Raw genomic sequence first — 18,389 nt, 5'->3', positions numbered from 1 at the left:
GTGTGGATATTTTAGGGAAGAGTTTGCAAAAAAAAAAAAAAAAATGATGGCAGCGGTGGGATTCGAACCCACGCCTCCGAGGAGACTGGAGCCTTAATCCAGCGCCTTAGACCGCTCGGCCACGCTACCTGGGTACGCCGTGTGCGAGATCACGTGGTTTTATACATCTGTACAGTTGATTAAAACAATGAAAGGCAGATAAATAAAATGTCATCATTTATTAGACAAATTACCTATTTACATACATTAATATACACACTACATTAAAGCTGTTAGATGTAAATTCTAAAACCTAAATATATCCCTTAACACATATTTAAGTATCCATAGCAGCATTTGGAAAATTTTAATTAAAGGAGATAAAAAGAGCTGTGTTTGATTTTCATTTCTTACCATCTATATACAGTAGTTTATATAGTATATTTTGCATTACTGAAAGTACTTTTCATTTGGTGCATTTTGGAATAAATTAATGTGCATATATTTCCAAATAAAACATATTAAAAGTACATTTGCTGCAGTTCTGTAAGGTACAATATTCTTCGTTTTACATTGGGATTTTCGTTTAAAAATCAAAATGCTTTTATTGGTTGTTGTGTTGTTAGTGACAAAGTCTATGTAATTTCAGAGTTGACACAAACATACCTTGGTTGCATTGGTGCACTTTGGATTTGAGATTAACAGTTATGACAGCAGCATTTAAAGATTTGTACTATCATTTGTATTGAGTCACCAGGAACAGACCATTAAAGACAGAGCTCTTGTCTACTGGAGAGAGTATGAAAACTGGGAGGAATAGCGACAAGTGTTTACCCATAAAGCAAACTTTATTTAAGTTTTATACTCCAAGAATTTTTTAACATGCATTCTTCCAACATGAATATAGAGCAAAGTAAGAAACATTTTCTTTGTTTTGATCTTCTAGACCTTCTCTTTCATACAACCACAGTCACTTAGTCTAAAGGTAATCAGAGACAGGGAATTAAAGAAAAGAAACAGAAAAAGAAGAACAGAAACCTAGACTTTAAAGCCTGATTCTAGAAGGCTGAAAACACACACATACACAGCACCTTGGCAAGAGAATATGCAATAAAAAAGTATGTAAACTACCAATTCAGGTTTTATTCTGAATGTGTAAAAATGACCTTCCGTGGCCTTTTTGTATCAAAAAATTACTCCTCCATTAGCGCCCAGGCTTCTTCAGCTCTCATGTAGTACTGGTTAGCCAGTCGACCTTTCATGGCCTCCGTGGCAGCTTCTGCTGCTTCTGTAAACAGATCACCTGCAGAGGAGGATGGTAGGAGACGTTAGGGTGGAGGCAAAGACAATTATATGCAGCAATTATTGGCTTTTAATGAGAAACTTTCAATAAATAGAGTAAGGAAAAGGCTGGTGATATCCTTCAATTTTTATTATTTTTAATAAATCCCACAAGAAGACCGAAACCAACAAGAAGCCTCATCTATTAAACAATCCTGTCCATTCTCTGTAAAACATTCTAAAAAGGAACATTGCACTGAAAATCTTTTGCGTATCAAATACTCAACCCACACGGCTCTGAAGAGATTTTGGAGTATATTCACAGCAGTTATGATGGTTATAAGTCTCTCAAAACACTATTTTTGCTGATGATTTGTGTTATTATCGGTATTTTTTAATCAATCAACAATTAGCTAATAAACTATTAAATGCACTTTTTACAGCAGAGCTTCGGAGCTCTAAAGAAGCTATAGTTTGAGATCCATGTAGTGGAGATAATTTTGAATACTATTGAACATATGAATCAACAGAAGTGGATAATGCTGCAGCCGTAGTTTGAGAAGTTTCTATGGACGCCATGGTACTTTTTCTGTGTTTACACAGGGCAGATTTGAGTGGACTATTCCTTAAAATGAAGCAGGTATATTTAAGTGTATTTAACACGTTGAGGTTTGTTGAGCCAGCATGGAGTCTCACCTGCTCTCTGTGGGTTTGCGGTGAGGTTGAAGCCTCCCACTTGGTTCATCTCTGCCACTCTGGCCAGCAGCAGGTAGCGAGGCTCGTCCTGCGTGCCGTCGAACTCTCCCCCCTCGTCGTAGTCTGTCATGTTCAACGCACTCTCATACCAGTGATTCGCCTCCTCCCAGTCCTGCTTTCTGAATAATGTAAATATAAAAAAAAACAATAATACACACCTTCAGCATCAAAAATAATACTATGTTCCTTTACTGTAAGAAAATAAATGTCTGAAATTCCCTCTAGGGGGCAGTATTATCATATCTTATCTTTACTCAGCTTTCCAGAGTTTAAACTCAAACACTGACCTGTCAGCTGACAGATTGATCCCAGTATCGAAGGCTCTGGCCACTATGATCATGGAAGGTCTGTCTCCGGCCTCCGCAGCCAGCATCAGATACTTAAAACCTTTCATCTTGTTTCCAGCGTTATCCTGCCAACAACACAGGAATATTAACACACAACGCTGCACACTGCACAGAAACCAGAATGCTGAATAAACCTCCGTGGTACCTCCAGCTCCATTTCTGGCAGAATGTGATGAGGCAGCTGCATGCAGCACTGTCCCAAGGCCACGATGGCCTCCAGCTCTCCGCACAGAGCAGCTCTCTCCAGGTGCAACATGGCCGAGTCCTGATCCCACTGCTCGTCCTTCTCGCAGAAGCGACCGGCTTCATGGTACCGCACCATCGCCAGGTGGACCTTGAAGGGGATCCAGAGTGTATTTAACAAATGAAACAAACCTTGGAAAGAAGTTTTCTGCAGCAAGTGGATTCAGAATCTTAGCATGAAGAGAAATTCTGAAAATGTAGACTCACACACAAATTGTTTGACATATGATCAACTGATGCTGCCCTTTGCTCTCATTACGATTAGTTTGTTTGTTTTTTAAGACTTGATTTTAGGACCATCGACATCAAGTAGCAGAAGAAAAACATTATACATAATTGTCAGAAAATGGCAAGAAAATCCTGAAAGTTATAATCCACAAACACAAATTCAAAAAGGAGATCATCAGGTTTTAGAGCAGAGCCACAGATCACCTGAAGCTCTGAGCTTTCTGCAGAGTTTGCAGACGAGAACTACGAATTAACTGTTGTTAATGGATGTTGACTGTGTGGGTTGATCAATGCATCCTAATCCATAACAATCTAATTAATTAGAAGAAATTTTTGAGCTTGTGTTGTGCTTTTTCACTGTAAAAGTGAATAAATAAGCCACACTAGTAAGCATGCTTACTATAAAAATAGATATTTGAGCACACAAAGAAAAACAGAGAAGCTAAAAACCAGAGTAAATTAATTGTGAGGCCACACAAATCTGTGAATATGAGGTGCAAGGTGTCAATGTCAATGTCAATCCTGCGACCCGGCCACAAATATCATCTTTATTCACGTCAAACCAACCCTCTGATATTTTACCTTTCCTAGGATCGACTGGCCGATCTTCTTCTGCAGCAGCGTGTTGAGTCGCTCCACCTCGGTGGCCACACAGGAGGACCGGTGGACGTGAGCGCGAGACGAATGGTAGAAGCTCCACTTCTCCTCCGTCAGCTGAGTCGGGGAAAAAGACAGTCAAGATATGCAAGAAGGAGAAGTAGTGATGATGGTCTTAAACATATTCACAAAACAAATCATATGATGAACGTTTATAAAGACTCTCAGGGGTGTACCCATCCAGACAAATCTGCTGTTTGATTTTAAACAGGCCCTATTATGCTTTATTCCGGGTGCATATTTTTATCTCCAGTTACAGTTACATCATGTTTACATGTGTTAATGCCCATAATCCTCCTTGTTTTTTTCATCATTCTGTCCTGCAGCACCTCTTCTCACCCTCTCTCTGAATCGCTCCGTTGTAGCTCCTCCCTCCAGAAAGCAAAGCCTGCTCTGATTGGTCAGCTAGCCCGCTCTGTTGTGATTGGTCAACATTTCACATTTCAAAAAACTCTTCCTCAGGAGCTTCAGATCCGTCTCTCTCTTTTGTTGTTTGAGGGCCAAACTAGCTGGAAGGAGCTTTACGTCACTTCTGTAACATTATGACCTCATAAAGTTACATTATGACCTCATAAAGTTACATTGTGACCTCATAAAGTTACATTATGACCTCATAATGTTACAGAAGTGAAGGAAAGTATTCAATGGAGTCGTTTCAGGAGCTCAGGAGCTTCTGAGGGGGGGAGGGTAACTCCTTTTAGCCGTGGACTTCAGGTTTTACACTCTACGCACCTTTTACATGTACAAATATATATATAAAAACACACTAAAGAAGAGGGAAAAGTGGAAAAGCATAATAGGGCCACTTTAACTGAATTACACAGATTGTCCTTAAAGCTCAGAGCTGGAGGAGTACATCCATGTTGACCTCAGTGAATGCAAAAATCAAGCAGGAGCAGACACACACACACACACACACACACACACACACACACACACACACACACACACACACACACACACACACACACACACACACACACAGACACAGACACACACACACACAAAGGTATTGTCATTGGCAAGATGGCGGAGTTGGTCAAACAGAGGTAGATGGTGTTTCAGTTCCAAACGTCAGTTTTAATTTCTTTGTATTTTGCATTTTCAGACTGTTTTCATTCAATCTGAAGATAAAGGTTGAAAACAGTTGAAGCCTGTGTAATCTAATCAAATGTAACTTGAGAAAGCCATGCTTGATAAACGGTTATAAAAACAGCAGGGAGATGCCTGGCTTCACAAGCCTCCATGCAAATAATCACCCATTCGTGGTCGTCAGTGTAAGAATTTAAGTTTGCAGTGACTCTTGGAGGAGCAACCATCTTCCTCTAGTGAGGGAACACAAAGAGCAGGAGGAGCTAAATCAGAGGGAAAGCTGAGGAACGGCTTCTGATGTTAAATTAAGAGATAAGAGAGAAATAATGGGGAAACAGACAAAGTGAAGAAAAACAAGGATGAGGGAAATGAGAAGGTGATTTGATCACGGTGATGAGGATGATTATGACATTTACACACTGTCGTCTCTACGTTTGTTTACCCGTCTGACACTGTCTTCATCCGACTCAGAATAATGTCTTTGGTTGCGGTGATGGGCCTAAGTGACGATACAACATGCATATATATATAAAACCTACAGTCAGACTTCATGTGGAGGAGAGGAAATGTTAACAGACCAACAGCTGCTTTAAAAATTGTTTAACATAATATGTGTGAGTAAGCTTACAAATGTGTCTAAAAATATTTTTAAAAGTGTCTAAATCTAATTTGAACATAAGACATGAATATTCAAACGAGACATAACATATCTAAAAGTACTACTTGGTAAATGTCAGACACACAAATACATTTCTTAATGGGTTTTTTCTGCAGGTGAACTGACTCTTTTTGACAGACTGCTTAAAAAATCTCCTTGATATATTTCTCTGGTCAAACTTAAATCAAACAAAAAGTCAGAAGTCAATATTTACCCCGTCTACGTGGTCATTTGCGTCGCCTTCACTCCTCCTCTCGCTGGGGTATCCGCTGTCACCGCCGCTGTCAGAGTCCTACAGACAGAAACACATTTTAGATATTATATTGCTGATATTGAGCAGATCATTCATGCTTTTAAATCATCACGTCTAGATTATTGCAATTCATGGTACTTAGGGTTTAAACAAAAAAACAATAGGAACCGGTTCAAATCACAAATGCAAGGAGAAAAAACTTTTAAATCACTTCTTAAAGCCTGTCTTTTTATAATGCTTTTTATTTTTCCAGTTACAGAATCAGTTTTATTTGTTTTTATTTATACTTTTTTATCCTATTTTAATGCCGAAATTTTATTTTTGTACTTTTAATAGCTTGATTTAAGTTAATTGTAAATCCATTTAAAGCACCTTGTAACTTTATTTTTGAAACGTGCCTATCAATAAAGTTCTGTCAAGCAACAGTGTGTAAAACTTAGGGGAACTTATTGGCAGAAATGGAATAAAATATTCATAATTTGGTTTCATCAATATAAGAAGAATTGTTTTGCTTTAATTAGCTTAGAATGAACCCTTCATAACTTCATGAGGAGCGAGTCCTCTTCACAGAGTTCGCAATGCTGCACAGCCATTTTTCTACCGTATCCCAGAATGTACAAACCAAACACCGGCTCTAGAAGCTTTCACATGTTAAAGTTTCTTGAAGCCAACTGTAGTTATCCGACACACTTGGAAAGCAGAAGGGTGTACACACTGCTCCTTTAACTCTTTTATTCACCTTTGACCTCAGCAGTCAAAATGAACTGCAAGCATGTTATAAAAAATGTTGAGGTATGATGAGTAGCACAGCGCCGCCTAGAGGTGAAAATGTTGATACTGTATTGAAGTGACAGATGGAGATGACTCCTACACATGTTTTTAGTTTCTTTTACGTGGACTTTACATAATCTTTTATGAAAATAGATACAAATGTAATGTAGGAGGACAAAAATAGAGACTTTAAATTAGCAGACATGGAGCTCTTGGGACTCAACATGGACTGACTAAACTACAGTTTGGTTATGAGTTAATGCTCACCTTGTTTTCACCTGTGTTGTTATTATTGTGTCGGTCATGTTCGTTCATTCCCATAAAGGATAAGCCTGTAAAATGTAGAAATAACACAAAACTATTTAGAAGGTGGACACCATGCTTAACTACAGTCAGATGTACTGTTAATCACGTGCAGTATGTAAGAACATTTAATGGACACAGTACCCATAGGGGACCTTCCCATAAATCCGTGTGCAGCGAGCGGGGAGCAGGGCAGTGTGAGCGGCGAGCAGGGGATTGAGTCTGCGTCGCTCATGCTCTCGTCCACAGAAGACGTCTCAGACAGGCGGGACAACAGCGGAGGCGTCCGGCCGACCGACATGGTACGAACACGGGGAGAACCGCAGGGCTCCTCGCAGCCCCTCAGCACCGTCTGGGCTGACTTCTGAAAAAAAGGAGATTGATTAAAAAGCAACAGAACAAGCAGAAGACACTGAAGATAAGCATCCTCACCATGCTAATCCCACAACTGAGCTGGACAGCGAGTAGGTGCAGGAATTTATTAGTAATATTTATTTCATGTTTAAAACATAACGCGGCACACTTTTCATCCTTTTTTCTTTCTTTTTCTGTATTTAATGCTGCATATTCAGTTGAGATTAGTGAATCTAACAGGAAATACCGTTCCAAAGCCGATTACACACAAGACTAAACATGGCAACTGGGTACTTTTTTCTTTGTTGGTTTGTTTGTCTGTCCATCAGCAGGGAGGGCAAACTGGCACCTCTCCAAATACCAGTCCAGACTCCATACTTGGTCCTCCAGTTTCAAAGACAAGTCCCCGTGGACAGAGCTACTGCCGCCGCTTATTGTTCACTTATGTGAACAGCCTTGGCGAAGGTAATCCACCTACAAGTTTCTCAATCTTATCTTATCTTGTTCCAGATCTTTTTCTATTATTATTATTATTATCTTATGAACTATTTTTACCCTGATATCTGGCCCTGGCTGACATTTTCTTTATTATTATTATTAAAATGTTAAAATTACAAGCAGTTTGTTGGTGCAGTCCAGCTGGGACTTCTCTGCAGGGGAAAGGTCAAAAGGCGTCAGGCCCATACTCTTGCAGATCTTGTTACACAGGTGGGAGTGGAAGAACAGCGCCATGCCACGCACACCTGGAACACAGGCCAGATCAGAAAGGAGCCTCTTGAATCATTTCTAACTTCACACGTGTATCAAGCAGCAGTTTGGCGATATCAGAGGGGAACTGTACCCAGATTGCCATCTCCGAAGTCCGTCCCCTTCTCTGTGTGGATCTGAGGGTCAGTGTAGAGATCTCCGACTCCTTGGATGTCCACCACGATCAGCTGGTGGCCCGACCGCTCAAAGGTGAAGTGACTAAAGGCCTGATGGATGCAGAAAGAGAAGAAGGTTATTCATTTAGTGTTGGCTCTAACATGGACTAACACTAAAAGGTGACTCAGCTTACCTGTGGAGTGAGTCGGATGTTGTCGTCCCTCACAAAGCCAGAGTTGGAGTTGTATTTGATGTACTTGCCCTCGATGTAATGTTCCAGGTGGAAGAGCGGTTTACCTGGTCGGTCCATCATCTCTATCACACACATCTGCATGATGTCCACCTGAGGATTGGAGAGAGGTAAACAACACTCACAATCCAGCAGAATAGGCACAAAGGTTCATTTGTCACATGCACAAACAATATGTGCAGAGAGATGAATTATGACACGCTCCTAAGGCTGGGCTAAAAGACTGTGTGAAAAAGCAGATATAGAAAAATAATATATATAAAATGATGACATGCATATAAAATGCACGTCATCATTTTAAAATAACCTATACTATAAAATGATGCACATGCTTGAGTTTACTTTCCTATTAAAATGCTATTTTAGAGCTAAAATGACGAGAGTTATGGAGATGTAAATGTTCTTTGTGTACCTGTTTGGGAGGTCGGTGCCGGTTGTATTCTTCTCCCCAGAGTTTGGCCTCCATTTGCAGCCTGACGTCCTCAAAGTAAACGTTTCTGTCCACCGTCTCCATGTAACGCTTGGTCACATAATTACATGCTGACTTCCAGTTGCTGCTGTGTGAGAAATTTGACAGCTTCTTCCTGGAGGGAAAATAAATGCGACATTCTGATTAGTGAGCAGCTTTTCAGTTATATTTAAATGTATTCACAGTTCACTCATAGAAAGAAACCCACAAATCCTACAGGGACCACATACCAACATTTCTGATGTAGAGATTTTCTTGTTTTAACTTGTTTGGGCTTTTGAGAGCTGGATGATTTATTTTCATGCTTTTGTCAGAGCTGAATATTTCTGTGGGATACTGCAAACAGCAAACAGCTAAAGTGGGAGGTTGAAGGATTCCTTTTCCTCTTTCACATGTCCCTCATAACTGAGGATCAAACATTAACAATTAGACCATTATCCCGTCTCTCTTTCATTCTGCAGTGCCATGCAGAAGCCAAAACACAGCGGAGCATTGTCAACGCTGTAAGCTTATATTCTATTTCATCCAAAACAATTAACAACCAGGGGATCAATGGGTTTAAAGCCCCGGTGACATCCTGGAGGACTTTATTGAGCTGGTTCAGAGGGATATTTTCGGTACCATCTATGGCTGTGAAATTACTAAATTTGTCAGACGCTATCCTCCCCAGTCGGAGCAAGAAATGTGAGGAATGTGGACCTGCACCCCTAAGAGAATACTGCTCTGCTCTATTTACACTGAGGCCACGAGGTCCTCCGTTATTAGAACTGGAGGGCATTAACCGCTGGATGAGGACTGATGAATGTAGAAAAAATATTCCACTTACGTTCTGAAGCACTCCCTCATGGCCCCTTTCCCAAACGGCTGTAAGAAAATATTATAAAGACAAGAGATGAGAAACTCTTTCTTCTCTAAAGTGTCAATACAGTCTTTATCTAAAGAGCATTAATACCTGGGTAGCCATCTTGATGTGGACCTGGTCTTGAGCCCACTCTCCTGTGACGGCATTGTACCTAAAAAAAAGGGACAGTGAATTTAAATGAAACGTTAAATGCTTACTCAAATGTGGCTCTTTTAGAATGATGGATGCTCTTTAAATTCACATAAAATCAAATCCATCTAATAGAACATAGAACGTTCTTTTTAAAGCACTGTTGGTTGTTTTGACAGAAACATTTTGTTCCAGACTGAAATATTTAAACAACTATCTGATGGATCGACATATACATTTGCTGCTTATCTAGCACCATCATCAGGTCAGAATCTTCATTGGTCCACTTTGGTTTATAACCAGATTCTTGCAACACACATGGCATTTCCATCAGCCTCAGTTGAACTTTGCGTTTCCAGCTAAATAGCTAAATATTAGCATGTTAACACACCAAAATAAGATGGGGAATATTTCATCTGTTAAACTTCAGAATGTTGGCATCTTCAATGTGAGTTAGCATGCTGACGTTAGCATTTAGCTCAAAGGCAAAGTACAGCTTTGCCCAGGTACAGCCTCACAGCGCTAATCTGTGTTTTATTTTGAAGGACAGGTCAACACCAACTAGTGAACAAACAGTAGCTTGTATCAGTTGTTTTGGACTGTTGCACAAAATAAAGAAATATGAAGGTGTCAGCTTCGGTTCTGGGAAGTTGTGATGGCAATTTTTTATTGATTTCTGAATTTTTATAGCGTTTAGATTAATTGAAGACAGGAGATAATTACAAATCAAAATGATTTATTTTAGTGGCAGCACAACCTCCATAATATTTTTAAACTAAGTCTACTGCAGCTCTGTGAAACAACATCTCCTTTAACCAGAGTGGCTGAGAGTCGGTCTTGTGACTCTCTGGGGATCAAATGACCCACAGAAAATAAAATGGAGCTTTTTTTTTTGTTTTCCACCTGTGACGTTACAAATCACTCTCACTGGATGACGGTCCGCAACACTGAGCAGAACTCGTTAGACTATTTTGAGTCGGCTTAAGTTACTAAAACTCTCGATCACGTTAGCCAGGTTACTCTTTGTGAGGGAGTTCCTATGTCAACAGCTCATTATATTATCTTATCATGGAGGCACATGGTTTCCTCTCAGCAAAGAGAGAAGAATGAAACGGAGGATGTGTGTGCTTTCACGTTTCTTCCCAAAGATAGGGCTCTCTGTCTCTGCAGCCATTAGCATTTAGGGTTAAATTCATGGGATCCGGGAAGAACTGATACAGTCGATATGGCGGTACAAGTGTGTGTGTACACACTGTATGTCTGGGTCAGTGTGTCTGTTTGGCTTGGCGGTGTGTGTGTGTGTCCTGAGTCGATAAACACTGCATGAACTGGGTGCAGCTGCAAGTCTTCACAGCTGAAACCTGAGTGCCTTTAAATTACAAACTCAGTATAATCTCTCCTCCTCCACTGCACTCTTCTCTCTGTCCAAACTGTTTTCTGCCAACAAACCACTTCAGCCTGAAGAACACAGTGTACCACAGTGACATTCATTCCATCCAGACCATACGGGGGGGGGGGGTTCAGAGAGGGAAGGAGGAGTGAGGTTACATGTGGATAAAATTAGCACACGAAAAGAGAAACGGAGGCGAAACGGAGATCCTGACATTCACTCCTCTCTCCAGTAAAGTCCCAGTCCTGTTTGTTATGTTACAGGACACACACACACACACACACACACACACACACACACACACACACACACACACATTCATTTTCTTCTTGCTATTCTGCAAACACCCATTTAATTGTGTGTCGACGCCTTGATATCAAGCTGCCCACGTCTGAGAGCTCTGCAGTAGGTGTGTCTGTTTATGTGATATCTGGGAGAACACTTGAGTTTTCCTACGTGCAGTACAAGATTTAAAAAAAGAACTTGGCAAGCCAAAGGTCAACAACGTTCCCGGCGAAGGGGCGGTAATGTTTGTCAACAATTATAATTTAGCACCCCTGACCCATATATGAGCCTAACACTATCAGCCTTATCAATATTTCATAAAAAACATGTCTTCCATGTTGACTGACAGCCAAAACAGAGTTCTTCGTACCTGTAACGAATGCAGGGTTCAGTCTCGATGTCCTCCAGGTGAAACTGGGCCCAGGGGTCGGGCATAGCTTTGGCCTTTTCGATCGCATGTTTCCATGCATCCTGTTGCAACGAGCAAAGACAACTTGTTAGCTGACAGCATTTGTTTTTATGCAAAGACAATGGAAAAAATCTGTTTCCCAAAGAGGTGTGCAAGAACAAATTCAGTTCAAAGTTTTGTTTGTGCTCTCTCTGCACAACCCTTTATCCCTCTAATGTGCTAACTAATAGAGCTAATTCAGTTACACAGTTTCTGCACTGAGCAGCTCATTCTTCAAAGTATTTGCATTTAATCAGCTTAGGGCTTGGCGAGCGTGCAGTGAAGGACACTTATTTAGTTTGTTTACCTGTTTTACCTGTTACAGTGGTATTGGACACCCTTATTTTAATACATAACAATTCAGTAAATCTATATCTATCTACTTATTTGTTATATTTTGTTTTACAAAAGGTAAGAATACAATGTTTAAGTGAAACTGGTTGTTGCCTTACACATTAAAGAATGATAACAGTCACTTCCATACAGTCAGATACAGACTTAAAAAGTCAGATTGGTGCATCCCTAGTTTTGTAGCACCGTGCAAATCAGGAGTAAAGAAAGGTTAAGGATGGAAGGAAAAAACACAAACATCAGTACAAACCGAGAAAGAAAACACACAATCATAAAAATGAAAAGAAAATCTAACTGAGTAAATACATAAAGTTTGAATATTCGGCAGGCCTCAGAATAACTGTATTATTGGGGACAAACATGGTCTCCTATTCCATCACATTACCTGGAATAGTTTACTGCCACCTCCATATGAATGTGATAACCACGTGATGGTTCATGGCCATCAGCAGTTGTGCCATTTTCAAAAAATAACTTTCTTGGAAGGACCCATGAATCAATCTGGTAACACCAAACCTGCTCCAGTAACCCAAACCCTGAACCAGGCAGTCCTGCACTGGAGCACGTCGCCCTCGTATTCCACCGGTCCCTGTGCAGCAGGCGTTCAGGACATGCTTATATTTAGAGCCAGGGAGTTACATAAAGATAAATATGAAGGGATGGATGAGTGTCACAACTGTTTGTGACAAGGAGCTGACAACCCGTCTTATGTCAAACCTTTATTCACATGCTGGAGTTTGCAACTTCTTCATGCTGTTGGACACATTGCAGCATCACAGCCATGCTTAAAATGCATGTTTAGCTGAAATGTCATTTTCTAAATCCAATCCTAGACTACAGAAGCATCATATATAATAAATAGAAGTTTCTGAAACCAAAACGATACATTTTCTCCAGAAAAGTTTGTGAAATAACAGTAAAACATTCATTTTGTTAATGTAGATTGATGAAATAAAACTCGGTGAGAAGAAAGGGAGGATGAATTGATTAGAATACACATCAGTCATGAAGAGAGGAACTGAGAGGAGGTTGAAAAGATGTTACAAAAGTAAAGTAAAGGAAAAAGGAATGTTAAATAGAGAGTGTAGTTGGGGAAAAAGGAGGCGCAGATGTTCACCGGTGAAGAGGGGGGGATGAAGATATAACTGATCTGTAACGTACCAGTGCACTCTGAGACAAAACCCTGTGCCCTCGAGGTTCTGCCACCGTTTCTGTTTCATTCTATGTAGAAAGGTAAAGAAAATGGACGGCTTTGTCATCAACAAACACGGTAAAACATATCTGACATTAACATAGTAAAAATCAAAAGGTTTAAATAACAACCCTACACATAATTGCAGTTGGCTGGAGCACAGTGGCTCTGGTAAGACTGAAACGTGTCCCTTGTATAGCTCGCTCACTGCTGATCACATGAAGGGAGGAACCAGTGCTGGAACTTCCTGTTCTTTAGTGAGAGTGCATTTAAGAAGTGTCTGAGCTGCTTTGCACTCCAATAAATAGACACACACACACACAGGCATGCACAGAGCATCTGTCCTTATAAGGCAAAGAGCTGTTTTCACACACAATTGCAGAACTAAATACCAAGTTTTCAACATTTTCTGATATTTTTCCCTTTACTGTCCATTTGGCATCATGTTGCCAAGGCGACAGCTCACCTTGAACATAAAGTTGCTCTTAGGGAGGGAGTTTGACAGCTGCCGGGCGTAGACCTTATTCTTCAGGTAGTGACAGATTTCTTTGGCGGAGTCGTCCAGGATGGGGCAGATGAAGTGGTCGTCGTCATCGTCCTCACTGAGGGAAATGGACCGCTGGTTGGGGACCCTTCGTTGGACAGGGGGCCTCTTGGCGCTTCCCTCCTCCTCCATGCTGAACATCAGGTCATCCTCCATGATGTCTGCTGTTGTGTTGACAAGACAGGAGAGTGAGGAGAGTGAGTGGGAAGTGAGTGTAAGGCAGCCACGTAAGCATGTGTTCACAACAAGCCTGCACCGGCTGCACAGCTGAGCATCTAATGTGAGACAGTCATCCAGGTAACCTTAGAGGTGGCTGCACCAGGACATCTCCACCATTTGCATACATCGTAAAATCAAAGTATATACTTATATAATGTGGATTTAAGCCATTAAATGTGATCATCAGCATGCAAGAGCAATTAACATCTTCCGCAACTGTAACCACCAATATGTTCCACTGGATTCAAAGGAAAGTGTGTTTGCAGATGTTCAGTGTAACAGCAGAAGAATGCAGATACAGTTCCTGCACTCCTGCTGCTACAATGTGCTCCCATGAATGATCATGCAGCAGCTACCATGGATGTTGTTCACACGCACATAAATGCACACATATGTCAGATAAGATAAGATAAGATAAGATAATCCTTTCTTAGTCCCGCAGCGGGGAAATTTGCAGGCTTACAGCAGCGTAGAGTAAAGTGCACACAAGAGACATAGTAGTATGTATTATAAATAAGCAATAAAAAATAAAAAACAGTAGAAAAAACAACAATAACTGAAATATTATATTTACAGACAGAAAAAAAACAAAAAAAAAACTAACACGTACTTGTACATGTACTCACACACATGCATTTTTTTCTGTTTCTTGTTGTTTATAATGTTTAGTTATTATAAATCATATCTTGTAAAACAGTATTTCATACCATATGTACTTTTCTTTTTGTATTCGTTATAGTATTGTGATTCTTTTTAAATATTATATAAGTGGAGGCTTCAAATAAGCCCAGTGGGCTTTCTGCCTCTTCCTGCACTGTAATGTTATTTATCTATATGTTTTTTATATTTTTTAATTATGCAAACAAACGAAACTAAACTAATGATCATGCATTGCCTTTAGTTTGCTCTGGCACGGCTGTCTGTTAGATGCATGAGTTTATAAAAGCCTACCTCTTTGCAGGAGCTGCAGACACACCTTTGATCTCTCTGATGTGTGTGATACAATGTAGCGTCCTCTTCCGGCTCAGTTTAAAGTGGATTAAACCGACGAGGAGGCAGCAGAGGCGGCTGAACTCTTCCAGACCGGCTCGGCTCGGTCCTGGTTCTCCAATGCACCCTGGAGGTCCGGGGACGTGCCTGGCAGAGGCTTGTAGTTCTTGTTACCAACAGTCCTCCACCAAGACTTCAGCCTGCAGCACGTACGACTGGTCTCCGTAAGCCACGCCCCTTCCTCCTGCTGCGTTCAAGGCTGTCGGAAATCTGGAACGTTTAGCATTTCATATGGGAGAATAGATGGTGTGTTTGGGGAGGAGTCCGCCGAGAATGTAAAAGTACTTCCAAGAACGTATCTACAATGTAAAACATACACAAATAAAAAATTACACTGATTGTTTATTCTTCTAACGTCTTGTGAAACGCGTGAATCGGTTGTAACGACTCCAGAAGAGCACTTGAATGCACCATCCTGTTGTTGTGATCAAATACTCCAACGATAAAAAATGGCCCCTGCCGGACTCCGTAGATCACTTAAACAATGATATATTGTTAATACGGGTTATTTTAAACGTGTAGGTAGTAATATATAATAAATACTAGCTACAGATAGTCACGTGTTACGAAATGCTGAATGGTTTAAATACAATGTTGTACCATATGGCTCATATGAGGTAGCGTGGCCGAGTGGTCTAAGGCGCTGGATTTAGGCTCCAGTCATTTCGATGGCGTGGGTTCGAATCCCACCGCTGCCAGGTGTTTTATTTATTTTGCTTTGGAGCCATTATCAGCCATGCAACCAGTGATGTGAGATAGACACAGTAGACTTACACACCAGTGCCATCCTTTGTTCTCTTTACAAACCATTTTCATGACTTAATAAGCAAGAATTAAGTTTAACACAATCGTGCAACTATCAAAATAAGAAAAACAAACTTTGACAAGAGACTGTGGTTCATTCATTTAATATTAATTTAAAAAAAATGAAATTAATAGAAATACATTACATTACAGTCATTTAGCAGACGCTTTTATCCAAAGCGACTTACAGGAAGTGTATTCAACATAGGTATTCAAGAGAACTACTAGTCACCAGAAGTCATAAGTGCATCTCCTTTCTTAAACAAGCATCTAAGAGCATAAACCAGAAGCTATCAAAAGTTACTCCAGTTGTACAGTATTTGTGCTTGACATCTCTTTCTAGATTAGCCTGTAAATTTACTAAACTCAGTCTTGGATATTTTACTACACATTTTAGCAGGTACCAGGTTTCACTGGGCTCTGACTTTTTCTTCCAAGTACTGAGAAGCCACAAATTGCATTTTCCTGATGGCCAGCTGGGTATCTTCAGGGGAAATCCCAAGATGCCATACAGCCCTTACTGAATTTCCGAAATGGGGGTACATGAGAACCTGTATCCCCTGTCCCAGTGCCGCCTCCTCTCCATCGCCAACCTGAGCCATGCGCTCACAGAACTCAGAGGGGCTTAAACTGGGCTCCTGTAGGTAGAACCGCAGGATGTTTGTCTCCACGGTGGCCATGTCTACAGCGAATAGACGAGGGTCACAATCGTGCAGAGCTGGAAGAGGTGAAGAAAAGAGAAGAAGTTATGAGCAGGCAGTTAATGATTTAATTTTCAGAGTTATGAGCTGCTCACCTTGAGCAAAGGTCTTTGCATTGTGGTGATCTTCCTCCAGTCTTCCAACCATGTCCAGTAGAGCCATTTTCCCAGCTGCTGCCAGTATTCCAGCCTGTCGCATCCCCCCACCCAGAGCTTTACGGCACCGCACCGCCTGGGATATGAAGTCTCGAGGTCCAGCCAGCATGGTTCCAACGGGGGCACCCAAACCCTGTTACACACCGTGTAAATATGACTTTGTACTGTTTGTCTACAAGCTCTTTGTTGGTTCACATCAATTATATGTTCTGGTCCAGTCCGTGATTGTATTTGTGTTTTGCAGTCCCACCTTGGAGAGGCACACACTGACGGTGTGTGTGTGCTGCAGTATGGTGGATGGAGGCACCCTCTGGGCCACAGCAGCATTCATCACCCTGGCTCCATCCATGTGGACTGACAGACCATATCTATCTGCCAAAGCACGAACCTTGGAGATGGAATCAAACCTGTGAGAGCTGCTGCATTCTCCATGCTGTTGTAGTAATGCAAAACAAATCTCCACACACACACACACACCTTCTGCAGGAAGGTCAGAGGCAGCACACGCCCTCCCTGTATGTTGTGTGTGTTCTCCACACATATGAGGCGTGAGCGTGGGTAGTGGGGGTCGGGGTAACCGTGGCGGATCTTTGATTCCAGCTGCTCCAAGTCAAATGATCCATCAGGGAGATTGTTTACTGTGGTGGCGTGGACCCCTGCTAGCTGTATAAACACACATAAAAAATGAAGTGTAGATGATGGAGAAACAGGTGCAGAGGGCCTGTCTGCTGCTGTGGGACTCACCTGTGCGCTCCCTCCTTGCTCATAGATGTGTAAATGGGACAGATCGCCCACGATCATCTCGTCGCCCCGCTCTCTGCAGTGCACCATCACTGCATAATGAAATGTGTGCACATTTATGGCCATTCTGACCTCTCATGGGTAGATTGAGACGCTGACGACAGATGCACAGCTCACCTGCGATGAGATTACTCATGGTTCCAGAGGGAACGAATAGTGCAGCTTCCATCCGAAACATATCTGCTGCAATTTCCTGTAACTCTGCAGAAATGAGAAAGACATTAGTTAAACACTGCGAGATTTATGTTGCATTTCACAAGTAAAGATGCATACTTTATATTTGATAAAGTAATATTTGAGTTTTTAAGGGGGCCCATTACTACAAGTGTGATAATGCATGCATTGCACTCTCGGTTGAGTTTTTTCTGCTTGTGTGTGTGGATGGTGATCTTGTCCTTGTTATAAATTCCACACCGACTTATTGGTTATGTCATCAAAGCAGTTTTAATGCAAATAATGCAAAATGTTGGTTTAATTTCATTTATAGCACCACATACTGCAGAATAGACTGTTACACAAAGGCCTCTATAAAGACAACACATTATTATGTCCTTGACCTCTAGATATGAACATATCTACTCCAGATTCAGGAGTCACTATCACCTATTCACATAAGTTGGTTCTGGTTCTGGTCGTTACTACGTCACGCTTCGGCTCTGACCGTTAACACTCGGGTCTTCCCTCATCACGTCATCTCCGACTTCGGCCTCCGCCATTGCCTGCCTCATCGCCGGCCCTGGCTTGGTCACCGTGTCGCTGCGGAGGTCCACGACCCGGCCGTGGGCCGCCGTGCCCGGGGCTTGGTCCCTGGGTGTCCCGGTGTTGTAATAGCCTCGAACACAGCCTCCTCTACAGCCAGACCACAGGACTCTGCTGGACAGGGCTTTCAGATACATGATGCTCATATGACCAACATGTTCAGGGGATGTTTTGTGTGGAACTTTGGATCTTGT

The 18,389-nt window shown here is 41.4% G+C and overlaps 2 protein-coding genes and 2 non-coding genes across 7 annotated transcripts; 1 reads left to right on the top strand and 3 right to left on the bottom strand.

The window, feature by feature from the left end:
• Positions 1-47: 47 nt before the first annotated feature.
• trnal-aag (transfer RNA leucine (anticodon AAG)) lies at positions 48-129 on the bottom strand. Its single transcript has one exon. It is a non-coding gene; the product is annotated as a tRNA-Leu (tRNA).
• Positions 130-290: 161 nt separating this feature from the next.
• Positions 291-15,145, bottom strand: eef2k (eukaryotic elongation factor 2 kinase). Of its 4 annotated transcripts, none has more exons than XM_054598967.1 (19): positions 14,877-15,145; positions 13,629-13,870; positions 13,132-13,191; positions 11,542-11,642; positions 9,458-9,518; positions 9,332-9,369; positions 8,449-8,620; positions 7,980-8,129; positions 7,764-7,896; positions 7,538-7,665; positions 6,713-6,932; positions 6,533-6,597; positions 5,456-5,533; positions 5,026-5,082; positions 3,417-3,548; positions 2,509-2,697; positions 2,304-2,428; positions 1,957-2,135; positions 292-1,282 (listed from the first exon to the last, which is right to left on the bottom strand). In XM_054598967.1, the coding sequence occupies exons 2-19, from the start codon at positions 13,860-13,862 to the stop codon at positions 1,173-1,175; spliced, it is 2,232 nt and encodes a 743-aa protein (XP_054454942.1). In that variant the 5' UTR covers positions 13,863-13,870; positions 14,877-15,145; the 3' UTR covers positions 292-1,172. The 4 variants fall into 4 exon arrangements, with proteins under 4 accessions (XP_054454945.1, XP_054454942.1, XP_054454944.1 ...); XM_054598969.1 differs by having other exon boundaries at positions 6,713-6,929; XM_054598968.1 differs by having other exon boundaries at positions 14,902-15,145.
• Positions 15,146-15,591: 446 nt separating this feature from the next.
• On the top strand, positions 15,592-15,673 carry trnal-uag (transfer RNA leucine (anticodon UAG)). Its single transcript has one exon. It is a non-coding gene; the product is annotated as a tRNA-Leu (tRNA).
• Positions 15,674-15,875: 202 nt separating this feature from the next.
• LOC129091517 (uncharacterized) lies at positions 15,876-18,389 on the bottom strand. The gene is made up of 7 exons (XM_054599177.1): positions 18,098-18,389; positions 17,554-17,637; positions 17,380-17,468; positions 17,113-17,298; positions 16,886-17,023; positions 16,576-16,768; positions 15,876-16,497 (listed from the first exon to the last, which is right to left on the bottom strand). The coding sequence occupies exons 1-7, from the start codon at positions 18,339-18,341 to the stop codon at positions 16,190-16,192; spliced, it is 1,242 nt and encodes a 413-aa protein (XP_054455152.1). The 5' UTR covers positions 18,342-18,389; the 3' UTR covers positions 15,876-16,189.

This window comes from Anoplopoma fimbria, chromosome 5 (assembly GCF_027596085.1).
Source record: "Anoplopoma fimbria isolate UVic2021 breed Golden Eagle Sablefish chromosome 5, Afim_UVic_2022, whole genome shotgun sequence".
In the NCBI taxonomy this organism is placed as follows: domain Eukaryota; kingdom Metazoa; phylum Chordata; class Actinopteri; order Perciformes; family Anoplopomatidae; genus Anoplopoma; species Anoplopoma fimbria.
The sequence above is the reverse complement of the archived record's forward strand: the minus strand, read 5'-3'. Positions and strand labels throughout refer to the sequence as shown.